Source organism: Equus quagga, chromosome 7 (genome assembly GCF_021613505.1).
Source record: "Equus quagga isolate Etosha38 chromosome 7, UCLA_HA_Equagga_1.0, whole genome shotgun sequence".
NCBI lineage: Eukaryota > Metazoa > Chordata > Mammalia > Perissodactyla > Equidae > Equus > Equus quagga.
Genome location: NC_060273.1, coordinates 87,728,684 through 87,749,092, shown reverse-complemented (window position 1 = coordinate 87,749,092; position 20,409 = coordinate 87,728,684). Strand labels below are relative to the sequence as shown.

Below are 20,409 nucleotides of genomic sequence, written 5' to 3'. Positions count from 1 at the left end.
TCAAAGCAGAATATATCTTGTGATTATTTTTAAAGTTTTGTTAAAAAATTAGAAAAAAATATAATTGTTTAGATGGAAATGTCTATATTTACATGTACTTGAGCATTCTGACCAGGGTATATTTTACATTTAATAACATTTTTTTATAAGGTAATGTATAGATTTTAGAGTTAATTAGATTTGGGTTAGAGTAACAATTCTACTGTCCGCCAACTTGTGACTCTGTTGTATTCGCTTCCTAGGGCTGCTATAATAAAGTCACAATCTGGGTAGCTTAAAACAACGGAAATTTATTCTCTTACAGTTCTGGGGACTGAAAGTCCAAAATAAAAATGTCTGCAGGGCCATGCTCCCTCTGAAGCATCTAAGAAAGAATCCTTCCTTGCCTCTTCCTAGCTTCAGGGTTGCTGGTAATCTTGGGTATTCCTTCCATTATCTCTAAAAAGCCAGAGGGGTATTATTGCTTAATATCCCCAAGGATGTTAATATAGATTTTAAGATAATAACATAGCACTCAGAAGTCCCTGAAATCTTAGAAAAGTAGGACATATTATAGGAATATGAAAATAAAACTGGGACATGCATGTAGAGTATAAAAGTTGACCTTACTGTTAGAGATCCACGTTAAAGTAAAGGAATGTTAAATTTTAAAAGAACGGAAAGAATGTAAGTAACTGTTTATCTCTGTACTCTGGAAGAAACAAAAAAAAAAGATGCCTCACTCATTTATACAAAAGACTCCTCAGGAGTGATGATGCTCTGCTCCTTTGGCATCCCATAGAGTGCCAGATACCTTAATACTTAATATCTCCTCCTCAAGGACCCACACCCCCCTTTGCTCTCTGTTTTTCTCTACCACTACTCAAATGACATTTTCTCCTACATTGATGACCAAATTAAGAAGGTCTAGTTCAACCTCCCAGATTAACTCTGTTTCGTCTCACCTCCAGTTGCCCTTTTGCTATCTGGACAGTAGATGCGTCCTGAGAGAAGTCTCCCTTTCACTTTCTAAAGCCTGAATCTCCACCCAGACCCTTGGTCTTGTGAGGACCCCTAAGTTCTTCAGGCCTGAGGACACCAATGTTTCAGGCTTTTTTATTCCCCTGCCTTCTTTTTTGCCTGACATTCGTTCTGTGACCTGGAACCAGGCAAGGAAAGGATTACCAAGAATCTCATCGGCAACTAACGTGGGCTGTCAATGTTTTCCAGATAAGGAGAAGCTAAATGTTCTGTTTTTCAGAAGTCCACGTCCTGGTTTCTGCAGATGTTGCCATCCTGCAGTGAAACTTACACTGGTACAGCAAGATTCCAGCAAATTGCTCCGGTTCCAATTGTCCAAAAGTTACCATGGACTTGTTATGTAATGGCAGGTTACATTGAACTCGTTATGCAATGGCCTGCTTACCTGCTGCACATGTGCCCTGACTGAGCACAGCTGTTACACAGTTGTAACAGATCCTCTTCACTCTTGCGTATAAAGTCTCCACTGGCACTCAGTTAGGGGAGAGACTGCTTTGGGAGCTATCCTCAGTGTTCTCTATTGCTTGTGTGAGCAATAAACCTGTTCTTCACCCACTTCAGCCTTGGTTGTGCTTTTCGGCTCCACACCCACCAAGAGAGGGAATCCCTTGACTTCAGTTACAGTTCTAGCTGGGCCTTGCATCCCAGTGCTGCTGGCGGAGGTCCTGCTCTCATCAGTCCACTCTCACCTGCTATTGTTGTACCCTGCTCTGCACTGTGGATCTTATTGCCATTTCTGGAAGGCATTCTTTTTCTCCTTTTCCTTTCAAAAACTTTTACCTTTAATTATTCTGATCAAGGGAAAAGGACATCCATAAATCTCCCCACTTAACTTTTGGCTCTGAAGTGGTCTCTAAGCCATAATGATCTTATGATTCCAGAGTGGTCAGGGGATTCTCCTTAATGTACTAAATTATAGTTAAACTATAATGTCACCATCACAATAGTGAAAAACAGATGGCTTTTTCGAATAATGAGCTACTGAGTTGTATTTCAAGGAAAACGTTTAGTGCAGTATCCTGAATTTAGATTTAAAACAGAGCATAAAAATGGAGTTTTATTTAAAAATTGGGAAAAACCATAATCTGGATAATGGAGTCTCCAAAATTCAATTAGAATTTATCTATTTTCATTGATTAAATCAGGTGGTAACCAGATGTCCCTTTCAGTTGGTCCTGTTAAAACAGAATCATAAAATGGTTATGACATTACTCATCCAACATGAAAAGGAAATCAGCATTGTATTTAGATTTTATCCGTATTCCAACAACAAAAGAGAACACAGGTGAATGGTTTGAGATTTATGTTTTGTTTACCTATTCCTAATTCTTTGTTTTTTAGATTTGCTTGGAACTATAGAAGAAATCCTTCCAAGCCTCCCAGAAGATATCAGTGTTTGGGGCATGAAAGATTCTGTCCCACAAGGTGTACTTTCCCTCAAAGACAAACTGAGCACAGCATCTGACAGGCCAGTGCCACGCAGCCACCATGTTGCCTCAAGCCTCAAATCTCCTTATCTTTACATTTTTACTTCTGGAACCACAGGTATGATCCATGTCTTCTTAAGACTTAAAAAGCTTGCAACATATTTGCAAAACAACATTGTTTGGGGAACTTTCTGCCGTGCCGAGTCACCAAACACCTGAGAAAGCTTGCATCCAAGTAAACCTGAGTTACTTAGATCTTGGAATTCTGAAACTTAGATGAAAAAGTTAATTGCTTTAACTTGGCAAGTCACATGTTCACTGGGCCAGTGTCTCATTTGGAAAAGATTTTCTTCAAATTTGGTGATACAAAGGGCACTGGAATGTCTGAAGACTTTAACCCAGCCAACAGTGCTCACGGGTTCACTTGGCCATTGTCTCACTTGGAAAAGATTTTATTCAAGTTTGGTGATAGAAAGGGCACTGGAATGTTTGAAGACCTTGATCCAGCCCAGTTGCTCAGAGTGTGAAACATGTGACAAACAGGGTCTTGAAGGCATTGTAGGTTTGGGAGAAGGTACCAAATAGAATCAAGTAACTAAACTTTCCTTTTCTTAGGTAAGCAACAAAAACACACATGCACGAAGAATAATGAAACTGCCTGAAAATTCAAAAGAAATGTTAAACTTAATTGATTCTTAGGAAAAACTGAATGGTATTTATGGTAGGCTAAATAAGCTTTGGTAATTAGTTTGAAGATGACTAGGAGTTTGAATTAGACATTAAAAATATTCTATTACTAATTTCCTGTGCACAGGTAGTATTGTAAGCAAAACTACTACTGTATAAGTAAAGTTTTCTTACTGTTTTTTCTTTTTTACTATTTGGAGTCTTACAGTGATCTCTTTTAGACTGGAGAGTAGACTTTTTTTTTGAGGAAGATTAGCCCTGAGCTAACATCTGCTGCCAATCGTCCTCTTTTTGCTGAGGAAGATTGGCCTTGAGCTAACATCTGTGCCCATCTTCCTCTATTTTATATGTGGGACGCCTGCTACAGAATGGCTTGATACAGGGTGTGTAGGTCCACGCCCGGATCCAAACCTGCGAACCTCAGGGCCACTGTTGCGGAGTGTGCAAACTTAAGCTCTGCGCCCCTGGGCTGGCCCCATAGACTATATCTTTAACTTACATGTAGCATAGCGTTTTGATAAGTGAGTTGGAAAATGCTAATATGTATCAAGTTGTCAACAAAAATTCAGTCTGACTTCAGACTTTGAAAGAGACTGTAAAATTTTAGAAATGATGTGCTTTGAAAACTTTCAACAGAAGGTACTTAACCAAGTTGACTTTATGGCTGTTTTCTTATGAAAAATAGAACCTGACTCTGGCATTCAAAACAATCTTCACTACTCCCCCCTCCTGGCCACCCGTCTCCGCAGCAGCTCGGAGAGAACAAGCTGGAGCAGACCATTAACGGCTTTTCTTCTTCAAGCTTAAACCAGAGTGTTTCATACATTTGTACAACAGGCTGAAAGCAAAAGCACTACTAATTTTTTTCATTTGATATTTATTGGTATTAAAATTATACTGCACAGAGATGAAAAATTCTAATAGTTTTAGAAATTTGAGAGAAAAGTATCCTGCTGACCCTCCTATTTCTCCTTCCCCAAACCATCAACATTCAGTATTTTTAGATCTTTCTTTTTATAATCACTTCCATGTCTCTTAATAGAATGAGTATACTCCTAGATACTTAACAGCTACTTACTAAAAAGTATCTGCTGATTTCCTCTGATGGAAGATGATTTTGTCTTCTTTTATCATCACTCTCTCTCTCCACTCATTTCTTTCTCTCTGATGCAGACACTTTCTCTCCCCAGCTTGATTGGCTTGATTGGTGTCAGCATCATAACTTAGTAAACACTGTTGCTAGCTGAGCTCAATAGTATAACTAAATTATATTTATTTCCTTTCATGTAAAAATACCTCCAACCTGGAATTAATCATTGTTTTTGTTTGTTTCCTTGCTTAGTTTTCTATACATCTATAACTGATTCATACCCACCCCTTTGTAAAGAAGGTAACTCACTTTTGACATTGAAAAGATAGTCTGTATTCTGTCAAGCCCATGTTCTTGGCCACCTCTTTTCCAGAGTCTTCCTCCCTGTTATTTCAGTCTTGACCAGTTGTTCTATTGTCCTGGGTTCATTCTTCACCATTTCCTGGGAATTCCCTTCAACTTTTTTTTTGTTCTGATCCCCTGATTCCTAGCTCCTAAATTAGTTTCCTTGGTTTACTTTTCGTTTTATCTCAGCACTGCTCTCAATAGCTGTCTGATAAAAGAGAATTTGGGAGGTGAGTTTTTTTAAGTCTTTACATATCTGAAAATGTCTTTTTCTACCCTTACAGTTGTTTGTATAGGATTCTGGGTTAGAAATTATTTTATGCGGAGGTTTGAAGGCATTGCTGTATTATCTTCTGACTTCCACTATCCATATTGAGAAGTCTTTTTCTTTCTGATTTCTTATCCTTTATGTGCAACCTGGTGTTGTTTTTCTCTTTATGTTTTTTGGGGATTTTTAGAACCTTCTATGAGTCTTCAGTAGTCTATAACATCATGATGACTTTTATTGAGACTGGTCTTATTTATCCATTTTTCTGGGAAATTTATAGGCCTTTTCAGTCTAGAAATTCATATTGTGCAATTTTAGGTACTCGAAAATTAACAGAAATTGTTTTCTACATCCTCTTCTTTATTTATGTTCTTTCTGCCCATTCCATCTCTCTATTACACTTGTTTGTTCATTCTTTTATCTGTGGAACTCTAACTTTTTGAAGGTTAGCCCTCCTGGACTGAATTATTAATCTTCTAATCTTTCCTATTCCATTTTCCTTCTTTTATCTTCTTTTCTGCTGAGGAAGATTAGCCTTGAGCAAACATCCATGCCAGTCTTCCTCCACTTTATATGTGGGTCACTGCCACAGCATGGTTGACAAGTGGTGCACATCCACGCTCAGGATCTGAACCCATGAACCCGGGCCGCCAAAGTGAAGTGTGCCAAACCCAACCTCTACATGCCATGGGGTCAGCCCCTTCATTTACCTTTTGATTAACTTTTGAGGAGATTTATCTTCTAACCTTTTTGTTCTCTGAATATTCCTCTTTTTGTAAGATGTTATTTTTGTATTATTGATACTTTCTTGTCTCATTTCTCTCAGAATATTAATGATAATTTTTTGAAAATTTCTTCTATCTTGTCTATATTTTCTCCAACATCCTTTCTCTTTTGGTTTATGTTGGTCTCTTGTCTTTTTTCCTAGAGGATTTCCTCAAGTATCTGGTGACCTTTGGCAGTCAGTTTATATTTGAAGTGCAGACATGAAAACACAGCAAAAACAAACCAAATCCTGACTAGAAGCTCTGTGTGCCTGAGTGGGACTTGTGGACTGGTTGGTTTCAGTGTCCAGGAGGTTGTGTTTAGGGATTCATGACTGTCAGTGTCTCTCAGTTTTTACCTGTGGGCTATTTGGATTCCTCAGACAAGGAGCTTGAAGGGTAAGACTAAAATGTTAAAAGGGAGCTGGAGGAGTATGCAGACTTTCTCTTATTCCCCCTATTTATTCAATCTCTCTTCTTCCTGGTGTTTCCAGAGGCTCATCTTTTACAGAAAATAAACCTCAGATCTTCTACCAGTGTGGAAGAAGCAATCTGGGGCTGTAGTTTTGTTTTACTTTATTTTTTGCATTTTAAAACAAATACCAAAAGCATTTGTTGGCTTTCTTCCAAAATTGGTTTGTGAATGATCTTACATAGGGAAAGTTATGCAAATATCATCTCCTTTTAGCTTACAGTCCTGAGCAATGTGGGGTCTTGTAGATGGCAGAGCACAGCATCATTCAGAATTGGGCATGCAGTAGATGTGTTGCTTTATGAATATAAAGCTATTGAAGAATGTAACAAAATCACACTGAGGCTCATTAAATCTTTAATTGACATTTTTAATAAAAGACATCTCTCTCTTTCTTTCTCAGTAATAAAAACTGATGTTTTGCAACTCAAAACCCAGTGATTATAATGGTAATAAATATGAGAATTTATATTGGTCTGCCACCTAATATAGAAATCACTTGATTCTCACCCACAAAAACATCTTACGATGTTAATAATGAAGGTGTTGGTGCAAGTTAGGACGTGATACATGGAAATGAGTCTTTGAAAAGTTAAATGATTGGAGTAGAGTCTGCTCAGAGGCCTTTCAACAGGTTATAAGGGAGCCTTTTTGATGATAGTGAACATTTCCTAGCCCTTCTTACTACTGCCCAATCCTGTTTGCCCAATGTCACCAAAATATTGTATTCCTGTACCTAAGAATGAACTTAAAGCATCTCTGAGTAAGAAAAGGATTGAAGTCAGTTTTTGTACCATTCATGTCTCTTTGACCTACGAGATTATGTGATATCTAGATGAGCAAAGAGTGAGAGTTATATAGATTCCCTTATCTATGATCTTGATGTAGTTACTTCTTAATCAGGACTTCCATAAAGCTCCGTGATTATAGTTCCATCCTTGTCATCCTATGAGATACCTGGTAATCAAATTTCTGAGCCTTTCAGGGGTTCTGTGGGCACAAATCAGCTTTCTTCAAGGCTTCACCTTAGGTTTCAGCTTCTTGGGTCTGCTGCATAAGTCACCTCGGTTGTCCATCTGCTTTTCTAAAATTTTGTTGCTGTCATTTCTGAGTCCATTCTTTTTGTCTTGAGGGTCTAGGTATCTGTTCAGTCTACTTCTAGTCCTGTTATGGCTCATTGGACTTGGTCAAGTAGCCTTAAGACTCTCTGGAAAAGGCTGTTTAAGCCTGGACAGAGCAGCCATGCATTCAACCACTCCTATAAGGTAGTGGGAGGAGGAAAACAAGGTTAACTGCCTGCTGTGCTGCACCTGGGAGCCTGTTGCTGTCACCATCTAAATCTCTCTTTTTGTCTCTCCCTCTCCTTAACCTTATGGATTTTTTCTTTTTGCCAAAATTATCCTTGAATTTCCCAAATTATTTATCCCTGCCTTTGAATTGGTTGTCTCTTGACATCACCTCTTTCTCCTAATCCCTAATTCATTGGACATTGTCTCATTCCCACCTTTATGCTTTAGACTTCATCCCAATGGTCTACTCACATCTAGGGATATTAGAAGAGTTTCAATGCCAGGAATTCATAGAACATTAGAAGAGCAAAGGACTTTAGAGACAATCTAAGGGAGCATTTCTCAAAATGTGTGTTACAGCATATCCCTTCATGTCTTCAAAGAAATGAAATAAAAGTTGAAAAAGGGCTTTAGTGACCACATAAGTTTGGGAAACACCATTAATAAAAATGCCTAGGTTTCTATACTACTGGGCTTCTCAAGGGCTTTAATATGTTAATGTGCTTTCTAATTCTTTTTTTTCTTTTTTTGCTGAGGAAGATTAGCTCTGAGCTAACATCTGTGCCAATCTTCCTCTTTTTTCGCTTGAGAAGATTAGCCCTGAGCTAAGATCTGTGCCTATCTTCTACTATTTTATATGTGCGTTGCTACCACAGCATGGCTGACAAGTGGTGTAGATCTGTGCCTGGGATCCAAACCTGTGAACCCAGGCCACTGATGCAGAGTGCACCAAACTTCACTACTAGGCCACAGGGCCATCCTCTCTTTCTAATTCTTTTAAGAGGGGACTCTAAAATGCAGTTTTAACAAATTTCGTTTATTTTCCTGGTTTTTTCCTTCTTTCAAACTTTAAACTCCATCGACCTTTGATCACTTTCATTTGTTGGACAAGCTCATATCTGTTGTCTCCTTTATCAAAAAATTTAACTGTGTACCTTGGATAGTTTATAATAAATTAATGAGATCATTATTCACTTAAAGCTAACCAAATTAGGAAGGAAGGCATGGCTAATTAGTTTACTAAAGTGCTTTGAAGGAGTAACATAAGCGTACAGGTGGAAAATAACTAGATAAAATCATCCTTCATTTTTTGACACACCTCCAAATGAAAAGTTATTTTTTTTTAAAGCTGGGCTGCCATCAGATCACGAACAGTGTGGGAAGTAGGAAATATGATGACTGAAGAGCCATAGGTGAGAACTTCTTGGAAGCATAAAACATAAATATTTGGTCCTCTGGATGAAGAAGAGAAAGGCATTGCATTATTTAGAATCAAGCCTGGAGTTAGTCTCACTCAAAATCTTTGTACATGGCTCTGACTAGAAAATTTGGAGAGATTCTCTATGCATGTGGATGACAAGAATCTCTTTCAGTTCGTGAGATGCCAAGCTATTGGGAAGAGCTGCAGAGATTTCTTTTGAAAAAATTAATAACTGAATTTTAGTTAGGGTAATAGGTAAGATAATGCCAACTTGCATATGAGATCAAGTCTCGTCCAGTTAGCAGAAATGGAGTACAGTGCCTGTCAGAAAATGTCAAAGCAGATGTAGCCACAAGGTGGACTTGAGGCTTAGCCTAGTAAGAGTGTCCAGAAGTCACTGTAGACCATGGTTCATAGCTCCATGTGCTGCTGTAACCAGAAACCCTATGAAAACTTTGGCTTTCATAAGGGAAAGATTGATGTCCTATTCTGAGTAAGACAGTGCCCCAGCTGACTGTGCAGTGTGTTAAGTAGTTCTGGTTACTACAGACCACAGAATATATTGTGATACCAGAGAAGGCCTACAAGAGCAAATTGGGGTTTAGTTTGTATGGAATACATAGATCTGGTTGTCTGAGTGGGATATATGTTGGGAGATAAAAAGAGCAGCAAGTTTGGGTCAAGTGCCAGTTAGAAGATAGAGCATCATATCAAGGAGGCTGAGCCAAGACATGTAAATGATCAGTGGCAAGGAGATCCAGGAAGAAATACCAGCCACAGGGCATTACATGTGGCCAGGGCACACCCAGAGAAGCACATAGTAGGCAGTAGGAAATTTTGGCTATAAAAATTGGGACATCAGACATGAGAATGTATTTGAATGTTAGACTCTAGTCTTGGACAATTAGACAACAGCAAGGAAGTACTTCGCTCTGGGAAACACGTTGTCAAGTTTAGAACTCAATTTCTAGAATTGGGAAATAAAGTCAAATCAGGTGCAGAATAAGTTTGCAGAGCCACTGAAGTTAGTAACTCTCCTTTGACAAATGGCTAAGCAGGCCTGTGTAAGTCCGTGCAGTGCAGTCAAGGACCACGTTTAAAGCTTTGCTGTCTGCTCCTCTTCACTCCTGATCCTGCCATTTGCATGCTTCCTGTGGCTTCTCTGCCACTGGTCTCTGCTTGCCTCTGGGAAAACTATGGATTCTCCTTGTTACACTGCGCTTTATGAAGCAAAGGAACTTTATTGATGAGGTAGATTTGGGATGGGGCCCTTTACATCAAGACATTCTAAAAATATTAGGACTCTGAACTGACGGACGGCCTATGACTATAATACAGTTTAATCTAACACATTAATTCAAGAGATGATACTTATCGCTGTGAAAACAAGTTGTGTTCCTTGGTAAGGAAATATAGGTTGACATATAAAATTACTGATGTTCAACCATAGATATGGCAATTTCATATTATATTACATATTAACTAGGTGAATTTATTATGCTGACATAATACAGAAGATATAACAATATGGAAAATAGGCTAAAAATATCACGTAACAAAAGCAGTATGTAAAACTTTTTATACACTAATCACAACCACAATTTTTTACAAGAAACCCATTGTACATAGAAGGAGACTGGAAGAAAAAAAGAAAACTATTTACCTTTGTATCATGAAAGTATAGAACTATTTCAACAGCATGGATCATGGAATCTGATATTCTCTAATGATCTTTTTCCAGAACATATTAAACATAACGAAATCATTGGCTCATAATTGAGACAGACTCTTATTTGGAATTGGCATTGTTCACTAGAAAATTTCTACTTTAAGTATAATTTAGATTTATATTTTGCCTCGTTTTGGGTGTACGCTTTCAGATTTTTGGCATTTTTGCCATTCTTGTAGCTGATATGGCTCTTTGAAGCTTACAGTGTCTCAAATGTAATTTTATGGTTTTGATCCTTCTGGGTAGATCTAAGGTGATAGAAATTAATTAAAGCAGTAACACACATTTGCAAGGCCCCCCCACTTTTTTTTCTTGGGGAGGGACGTTGGCACTGAGCTAACATCTGTGCCCGTCTTCCTCTATGTTGTGTGTGGGGCACCACCACAGCATGGTTTGATGAGCAGTGTGTATGTCTGCACTTGGGATCTGAACTGGCGAACCCCTGGCCACCAAAGCAGAGCATGCAAACTTAACCACCACACCACCGGGCCAGTCCCTGCATGGCCTCTTTTATAAAGCATCTAGAACTCTTTGATGTATTTTGTCTCAATTGCTGTTGTAGTTGATACCAGCACAGACTTGCTTTCTATTACATATAGATTTTTTCCTTGTTTTCTTCCAGGTCTACCAAAAGCAGCTGTGATTAGTCAGCTGCAGGCTTTAAAGGGTTCTGCTGCATTGTGGGCTTTTGGTTGTACTGCTGATGACATCGTTTATATACCCCTTCCTCTGTACCACAGTTCAGGATCTCTCCTGGGAATTGGTGGATGTATTGAATTAGGTAAGTTTTAACTTTCTGTTTGATAAGTTTTCAAAATGCCTAATAATTAGAACTTGTGTTTGCTAAAGTTTGAAATGCTGTCAGAAATCAGGGTGACTGTGTGCTTATTATATAATTATAACATCATATTTATTAAAAGGACATAATTGCATGACATACTCCATGTATTCCTGAGGTAGAAAGAGCAGTGCCTTAGGAATTCTGCCATGTGGATGGAGCTGGCTGTACCCTGGGCTTCCCTCTCCATGTGATTGCTCCTCCTTTAGTGATCTACCTTCGCCTCCTTAAGTGATGGTTGGAGCCTTCCAACAGGGTGAATTTGGAAGCTGCATAGCTCTTAAGGCTTAGTCTCGGAAGTCGTGCAGATCATTTCACCTGCATTTTGTTGATCAAAGTGAATCACAAGCCAGTCCGGATTCAAGATTTGAGGGACAGGGATATAGACCCCATCTCTTGAAGGGAGGAATGGCAAATTCACATTGCAAAGGTGAGTGCATAGAAGGAATTATTGAGGCTATCTTTGCAAACAGTGTACCTTGTTTGCACCCAATAAGTCAGTTGGTAAAGCTTGTAGCTCAGTAGATTCCATTCGGAAACAGGCTGAGGTTCTGTCTGTTACTAGCTAGTCCTGAAATAATATATAAATAGAAATCTTTCAATACTATTTGTGTGTGTCTAAAATACTATAAAGTAATTTTAAAGAATAGTATATTTAGAATATGATCAATGTCCACAATAAATAAAGATGAGGGTTGAGACATTAGCATTTTCCTTGGAAAATATTCATGTGACATATATTGTTAAAATGAGGTTCTGTAGTCATCAATGAACTTTTTTCTTAGTGTTGTCTTACCAACTCTATCTTACTAACTCTTGACTTCAAGCTATTTTGAGGCTGCTTTAAGGTTAAGGTCAAAAGTAAGTTAATATTCTTGGTCTCTTTGAAGTCACGTTCTGATACTTGTAACTCTCTTACATTTTTTTTTTGCTGAGGAAGATTAGCCCTGAGCTAACATTCATATCAGTCTTCCTCTATGTTATATGTGGGTTGTCACCACAGCATGGCTGACGAGTGGTATAGGTCCTTGCCAGGGATCCGGACTTGCGAACCCAGGGCACTGAAGTGGAGTGTGCCACACTTAACCACTAGGCCACGGAGTTGACCCCTCTCCTACTTATTTTGACTGATTCTTTCATCCCATGTATTGCAAAAGGTATATACGCTGTCAAAATATAGAATTACAACATAAATATTTTAAAAAGATTTTTGGGACTGTATGATTAATGTTTGCAAATGAGCTTGATATAAATGGCCTCTGATGGATTATAAAAGCCTTGAAAGTGAGCAAAAGTGCAACATCATTTGTATTTTATGTTAATTCTGCCCTTGAATTGTTTCCCTAGTGCCTCTTTTTGCCTTTTCTCATAGGTGCTACTTGTGTGTTAAAGAAGAAATTCTCAGCAAGCCAGTTTTGGAACGACTGCAGAAAGTATAACGTGACTGTGTTTCAGTATATTGGAGAACTTTGTCGGTACCTTTGCAAACAACCCAAGGTAAGAGTAATCCTCAGAGAGGAAGAGGAATTTCAGAATGAAAAAGTGTTGAGGGAAAAGGATTTTTTGCTTGTTTATTCTCCACCTTCTGTCAGAACATAGTTTAGCTGCCTTACAAAGATGTATGCAATACCTCAAGATAAAATGAATATAAAACAAGTCAGAGAAATCCAGGAATGGACTAATGTGTTTTATATTGTGGCAGGATAGGACAGACCCTCAATCCAGTCCACTTCATGTTTAAATGATTAAAATTTCTGTAAACATAGCGTGCATCCACTTATTAAATTAGATGCCTGCTGTGTTTACAGAAAGCAATTATTCCAAGGTTGAATTAGATAATTTTTTTAAATCCTGTTCTTTAAAAAAAACCCAAAACTAATGACATTCATTATAGTTGTTTTTCTATCATTTTTTTTTGAATCAGTGATTATATTAGAATATTTTGGGGGGGGGGGTTGCTTTGATTTGATTTGTCTCCCCACCTGAAGCAATCATTTCCACATACTTGTGATAAATCGCCCCCTTCTGAAAACAGGCAAGCAGAGAGAGTTGCAAGGGCCTGACGTTTGTTTTTTATTAGTTTGTTTACTTTTTTGCTCTCACAAGTTATTTTCCTTTTCCCAGTCTCATTTGTATCTCAAGATGCTTATTTTTTCAATGTCTGATTTTCTAAACATTCTTGAGGCTACAAAGAAGTGACTCTTTCCGTAATCAAATCAACATCAGCCCTTTGAAGAATGGCGATAGAGAATGCCTCCCTCTGTGAGGTGGGGCAGCAGAGCCTGGTGGCCTGCCCTTGATCTTTGAGAAACACTTTCCTAGGCTAGGGCATCTCTCACTCATCACCTTTGCCATCGTCACACCAGCTTAAGGCATGGACGGTGGGCTGGGATATCTTCTCTGGTTGGCTACAATATGGACATGTAATCCTTCCTTTACACAGAGCACAGCTGAGACTAGGTTGGAGGCATTTAAATAAGACTTTATTAAAGACATGGGATTGCACAAAGGAGATAAACACAGAAAAGAATGTGAAACTGGATGATCATATTTACAAAATGCTTTTATTCGTTTTAAGCTTGGAGTTTGTGATGGAGAGACCTCTTTCCTTGTGGCACTTCTTGTGGAAGAAGACCCACTTCTTTGTGGCAGAAGCCAGGCTTACTCTTTTTTTGGTCAGGAGTGCTTCAAATTACTATATTTTCCCTAGATCCATGGCTAAGACAGGGCATCCCAGAGAAATGTTTTAGGTTTTTGACCTTTATTCTCTTAGGGAGACTTTGCCAGTGTCGGATTGTGGTCTTACCTGAAGCATCCCTGTAGAACAATTATAATGCCACGACTTGACGTATTTTCTCTTCTGGTTTTCATTGTATTCTTTGGTAGTGTGCTAACTGGACTACGTTAATTTAAGGAATTAACGCCCTCCAATAAGATAAAAGCACCTTCAGTAAAGCACGTAGTAGGCGCTACCTTCTTCACGGCCTTTCTAAACTGTGACCCCAGCCATTCCTATTGCCTCTCATCCTTTAACAGCAACGTTAGCTTTTCAAGGTCATTTGCTCAGTAAGTATTTATTGAATGGTTGAAGACATACATTTTTTTTTTCTAAAGTTTTACCGTCTGAAATAATGCTGCAATTAGTATCTTCATGCAATAAAGCCACAGTATAGGGTCTCACAAGTGAAGTAGTCAAAGGTCATGGATGTTTTGGTGATTTTCATGGCATATTTCCAAATTGCTGTTCAGAGTGATTGGCCTGCTTAGAATCTCATCAGCAATGTGAGAGTGTGCCTATCGCACAGTCTCTTATCAGTCCCGGGTGGTATTAAAAATAGTGGCCTTTCAGTTGTGCTTCATGGAGAACTAGATGCTCCTTCAAGCTTCCTGAAAATTCCCTAAAGGATGAAGAACTCGGGAATAAGCCAGTCTTCATGGCCCACCCTTTCAGATATGGTGGATGAAACCCCATTTGCTTGGGCTTCTTAATAATATTGTGTTTGAACAAAGAAAGTCTTGTTTTTTAAAAAAGAAAAATGGGAAAAGGATTATGTAATTTTACATATAATTTTATAGACCAGAAAAAAACCTTTTTTTAATTTCTTTGTTAAGAGTACTGGCAAGGTGGGATACTTTTTTAGCTGTATTTCCCTTTTAAAATGTCTCTCCTGAGTCTTTTACTCATTTATTTATTTGGCACATGTTTTATCTTATCCATTTGAGCTATCATTTCATATAATAAAGGTATTAATAGTTTGTCATATTTGCTACAAATCTTTTCTCAAGATGTTTCCCTTTGAATTTTCTTTTTGTAAAGTGAAATATCCTTTTCACCTCTCAATTTGTAATGCCCTAATTTTGGGAAAATACTATAGCTGCAAAGAATTTGAGAGCGCTGGGAATTGAAAGCAGAGTTGCTGATTGCTTTTAGTTAATTAAATATTTTAATACTTAACTAAAGCTCTTTGAAGAAAAGATAGTGTTTGTGAAATAATCTCTAAGCACTTGCCTGAAGGCAAATTGAGGAAGAGGGAAATAAATACAGTTTTTCCCAAAGGAAAACTTAATAATTTTTTTGAGCAGACATGCATTGTATTACCTAATCCCCTTCACACAGAATGAGTTCAAGCAGCTCTTGGCATTAAAGATTAGGAAAAGGAGAAAGTCATTCTGTTATCACTTCTTATCCCTTCAAGGAGATGTTGCTTTTTTGCTGTTCAATATTCATTCCTTTCAGTGAACTGCTGAAAGAAACGGGCAGTGGCTGCTGTGCAGCCAGCACAGCAGTGGATTCAGGTAGGGCCAGAGAGTGAACAAGTGATGTGGTCCACACCCTAAAGAATTAAAATTGAATGACTCATAAGCCATGGTTTGAAGCCCCATAGACATTTATTTAAAATAAATCCTTAAGTGAAAGCAAAACCACATATTCTCTAAATGTATGCAGATTTGGTGCAGATTTACCTGCAGGCAAAAGTTTCAGTTTGTGTTGAGTGCTTACATGTGGTTGCATAAAAACGCTCTAGGGTTGGCTTTTTCCCTGACTCGAAGCATTTATCGACACCCCACCCAACCCAGTCTTTTTCTCTTTCGCAAAACTCCAGTTACAAAAGTTCCTTTGGCGTAAACTTTGGATGTGCCTCAAACTGCTGGCAACAGCACTATCCTTAAAAAAAAGTGGAAGTTCTGGCTCCTTTCAGTCGCAGAGGGATGGGGTCATTAATCTCTTCCCAGCAGCTCTTCCTCACTTTCCAGTCTTCCAAGTTGTCTTTCATTCTGATTGGGTCTAGCTCTGTATTCTTCTCATGTTAATGCTGCATTTAATGCTGATAGAGGAGGAATGTAGCGGAACTCTAGATGTCACTGATCCTCTGGGGGACTCCTGCTGCACAGTTTATTTTGTTTAAATAACTCTGCCTAGGGCACTTGATAATTAGCTGTACCAAGGGATATATCTGGGGATAGGATCTTATATGTCACTCATTCATTCACTCATTTATTCATTCAAGTGATATTGTAGATTTGGGTATACAGGGACACACAAGATAAACAAGACTTTTTTTCTATGGAACTTACACTCTAGTTTAGAGAGAGAGAAAATAAACCAGCAAACACGTGAAGAAAAGTAATTACAGGCAATGACTAGTACTATGAAGAAACAAAACAGATTGAGGTGATGGAGAGTGAGGGGTGGTGAGTGGGACGTTGCTAATTAGACTGAGTGGTCAGGGAAGACTTCACTGAAATGGTGACTTATGAGCTGAGGAACTGATACAAGTGGGATCCAGGCGTGGAAAAGCTGAGGGGATTGCAGTTGCAACAGAATAAACTGAAAATGAAGAAGCCCCTAGAGGACACAGCCTGAATGTTTGAAGAGAAGGAGAGTGTGGCTGGGCCATCCATGGGCCAGATCTTGTACGGCTCAGTAGACCATGGAGGAGAAGTTTGGATTTTGTTCCCATCAAAGCATTTGGAAAAAGATGAAGACAAACTGGAAAAACGATACCAGTTTGGGATCTATTTTGAAGCAAAGATAATAAGCCTTACTAACTGAGGGATAGGGAGTAAAGGATCAGATAGAATCAAGGATGAGTCACAGGTTTTTGGTTCAAACATCTAGGTAAAATTGTGAAGCATTTGCAGAGATAAGGAAAACTGAGATTTGAAGAATGAAAATTAAATTTCTTTAGGACTTGTTAAGTTTGGTGCGTTAATTAGGCATCCAGGTGAAGAAGTAAAATAAGCAGCTGGACATAGGATTCTGGAGCCCAAAGTGTACAGAGGTTGGGACCTAATTAACAAAGCAAAGACCTGTGTTATCATACACATGTATGATACTATTTTTCAAGTTAATATTATGGTTTATCATTTAGGCTATATAGTTTGTCTATAGCTCTCAATGTGGAATACCTACATTTTGACATTCTCAAGGCATAGCCTATACTTTTTAATATATGTATTTCAGTATATATATTTTCTGTATATCATATCCCTTTTCTTTATTCTGTTTTCTTAAAAGCTAAGAAATTCACTAGGAGCCAGATAGTATTCTTATGATTTTGTACACTTTTGTTAAAGTATATTAAAACTTTGACAAAATGGGTTTACTCAACTCCCTTTATGAAAAGAGAAACATTTTAAAGTACCTGGATATTTGATAAATATTTATTAAATATTTTTCATTAAAAGCTATACAAGTTGTACTAAATTATTCCCTAGTAATGTTTAGATAATCCAGCAGTGAATGCCTAGGTGTTTGCTGGGTTCCTTTTTTTATTTTTAAGATTTTTTTCATTTTTCCTTTTTCTCCCCAAAGCCCCCTGGTACATAGTTGTATATATTGTTTTAGTTCTGGGTCCTTCTAGTTGTAGCATGTGGGATGCCACCTCACCATGGCTTGATGAGCAGTGCCATGTCCGTGCCCAGGATCCGAAGGGGCGAAACCCGGGGCTGCCCAAGTGGAGTGCGAGAACTTAACCACTCCACCACGGGGGCCAGCCCCCTGCTGGGTTCTTTTTTGAAGGTAACAAAATGAAAATGTTGAATGACAATAATGAAATGATGGTGCTGTGAGATTTTTTTTAAGACCTCAGTTTGAAAGTGCACCTACTTTGCTTTCTCCAAAGAAAGCCCATCATTTCTTTCAAGCTTTAAGAGTTTCCCTTGTCATATTTAGAGAAGATGTGAGGATGAGGAAGGTGCAGCGGTACCAGAGAATAAGATTGCAGTGGGGAGGCTAAATGATGCTGACTTGATCAGCATCTCCTGAGCTTGTTTGTTTTACCAGTTATGTTTTGAATGAGTCTGAAGACGGTCACAGGCTAAATGCATTGGCATTACCTTGTCCCTGGTTCAGTGCATTGCTGTTTATTCTTTTTGTCCTATTGAAACTAGATATATAAAAATTTGTTCTTTTATCATGTTTTCATTTTCTTAGTTTCTATATAACTTCAAGTGTTTTATTGTTGTGTTTTCCCCATTCCACATCTTGTAAAAGATGCAGTTTATCAAAGCATTAAGCTTTGGAAACTTTTCTCATCATGCTTAGTAACCTCTAAAGAATGACATTTTTAAATTAATGTGAACTTTAATTGTTATTAATATATTCTGATTTAGTTTCATTGCCATTTTCTTCTCTGCAACGCTCAAAACAATTGATTTTATCTCTAAAGCCTAGTTGTTTCAAGATATTTATACATTTTTTATTATTTCTTTTCCCCAAACATTAGAAGCATATTATTATATGGTTGAAAAATCGCCTCTTTTTTAAAACCAGGTTTTTCTTAAATAAACCAAAAATATGTTTAATATTCTCATACTAGATATGAAAGCAATTAGAAAAGTTGGCAAGGGACCAGAACCTCCTTTTCTGCTTAGAAACAACAAATATAGAAATATGAGGGACTAAAATAAGAAATATCTATTAGCAGCCTAATGCTAATAGAATTAGAATGGAATTAATGAATATTTTGGAATGTTTTAGAACTGTGTATATATTAAAGGCTTTTAATAAGTGCTAATTTTGGTACTTGATTTATAGTTCATGGGTAGTGGTGCATATAAAATATACATCTTTTTCTGTCTCTCTGCTTATACCATTCATGCTGTCATTTCCATTAAGAACACACATATCCCTTATTTATTAAATTTCCCAACAAATTTAGCTTTACATAGAAAGTCATCAGAGAGTGCATTGGCTGTGGAATCAAAAGACATGGGCTCAGTTTCAAGTTCTTGTTGAATGGCTTTCTGCTGGTCACTTCTCCTCTTTGAGCCATAGTTCCTGTCTTTATAAAAAATAGGTAACAATACCTACTTCTCCTAATTTGGCCTTTGATTCTCACAATCTAGTTATGAGTAAAAAAATGTGAAACTGGGAATCCCAATGCAAATGGAAGGATTTTATTTTTAAAGGGAATGTACTAATGTTTTCCACCAATGTCATTATAAAATTAGTGTAATTTTTGTGAGTGTTGAAAAATAATTGGTCTTTGACTAATAAAAATCTTACATTGATTGCAAAAGTCCACTTAAATATATCATGATAATTTTAAAATAGAATTTTAATCATATTAAAATATTAACAATTTTATGATATTATACTTATCACAAATTAAAACACTAGAAATAAACATATGAAATTAGAAACCCTGAAAATATTATGCCTGTTTCCTCTTGGGTAATATACTGTTGTTACTATAAATGTAGTATGTTAGTAAGGTTTTCCTACATTCCAAATTGATTTAACATTTTAAAATTTACATCCAAAATTACTTATTTTATCATTGATTTGCTATTTTTCACATTGCCTATTCCTTTAATAGTCTGTTCCTGACATCCTTGCTTTGGACACATAAAGTCAATGTCAGAAATGGTCAGTCTTGTCACTCTTTACTCTGCAGTGAGCGCTTACTAGCAAATACGAGAATTTCCAGCAAATGATTAATGACTAGAATTTTCCAGTAGATCATTTTATTCCCAATGGAAAAAAAATAGTGAATTTAGATGAAAAAGATCAAGGATCTAATTCGAGCTTTTCCATGAATTCACCATGTGACATCAGCCAAGTCACTTAATTTGTTTGCCCCTCGGAGTCTGGGAGCTTGAAAATTCAAACCTTACTTCCATGTCTTATAAACTCTGTGATCTTGAGCAAATTATCTTGCTTTTCTGAGCAGCCCTCACCCCAGTTTTTCATTTATAAAATGAGTATAATAACAATTACATCTAGAGTTCATATAAGGATTAATTAGTTAAGTGTAGAAATTCAAATGGAAACAGATTGACCACAATGTTGGGTGCTCTCTAGAAAAGGAGACTTAAGTCTTCTCCCAAGGGGCCTTACAAGATGGTTTTTGTTATCATAGTGACTATGCCAACATTGAAGATCTAGTCTCCAGCCTGTTAGGTTCAGAGCCCCATTTGTCAGTACAAGTCTTTAGGTTAGACTCGCATAAGCCAGGCTCAAGAATGCCAGTTTATAGCTTTCACTTGTTTCCATTGCTAGATCTTCCTCAGTCTTCCTGACCCAGTTGTTGGGACACTTCTGTGCTCATGACCAGCACAATCTTTGCCTGGTCCCCGACCTGCAAGGAAGCTGAATTATAATCAGAAAGTCAGAGTTCCTGGGGAGGACAGAGTCCATTGAGGGAGTGTGGATAAATCAAAGGTTCACATCATGGCGTGGAAGGATTCAGGCCGTTGCTGCATCCACCTCACAGCAGAAATGATCTTGCCATCGGGCCCTTGCACTTTTCAGAACACTGAGTTGATGAATTG

The 20,409-nt window shown here is 37.7% G+C and overlaps 1 protein-coding gene across 1 annotated transcript in view; it reads left to right on the top strand.

Moving 5' to 3' along the window:
* SLC27A6 (solute carrier family 27 member 6) overlaps positions 1-20,409 on the top strand; it is a 59,166-nt gene that overhangs the window by 9,016 nt on the left and 29,741 nt on the right. Inside the window, exons 2-4 of the mRNA XM_046668410.1 lie at positions 2,362-2,565; positions 10,915-11,073; positions 12,503-12,627. Coding sequence (XP_046524366.1) covers positions 2,362-2,565; positions 10,915-11,073; positions 12,503-12,627 — 488 coding nt within the window. The remainder of the gene's footprint in view (positions 1-2,361; positions 2,566-10,914; positions 11,074-12,502; positions 12,628-20,409) is intronic.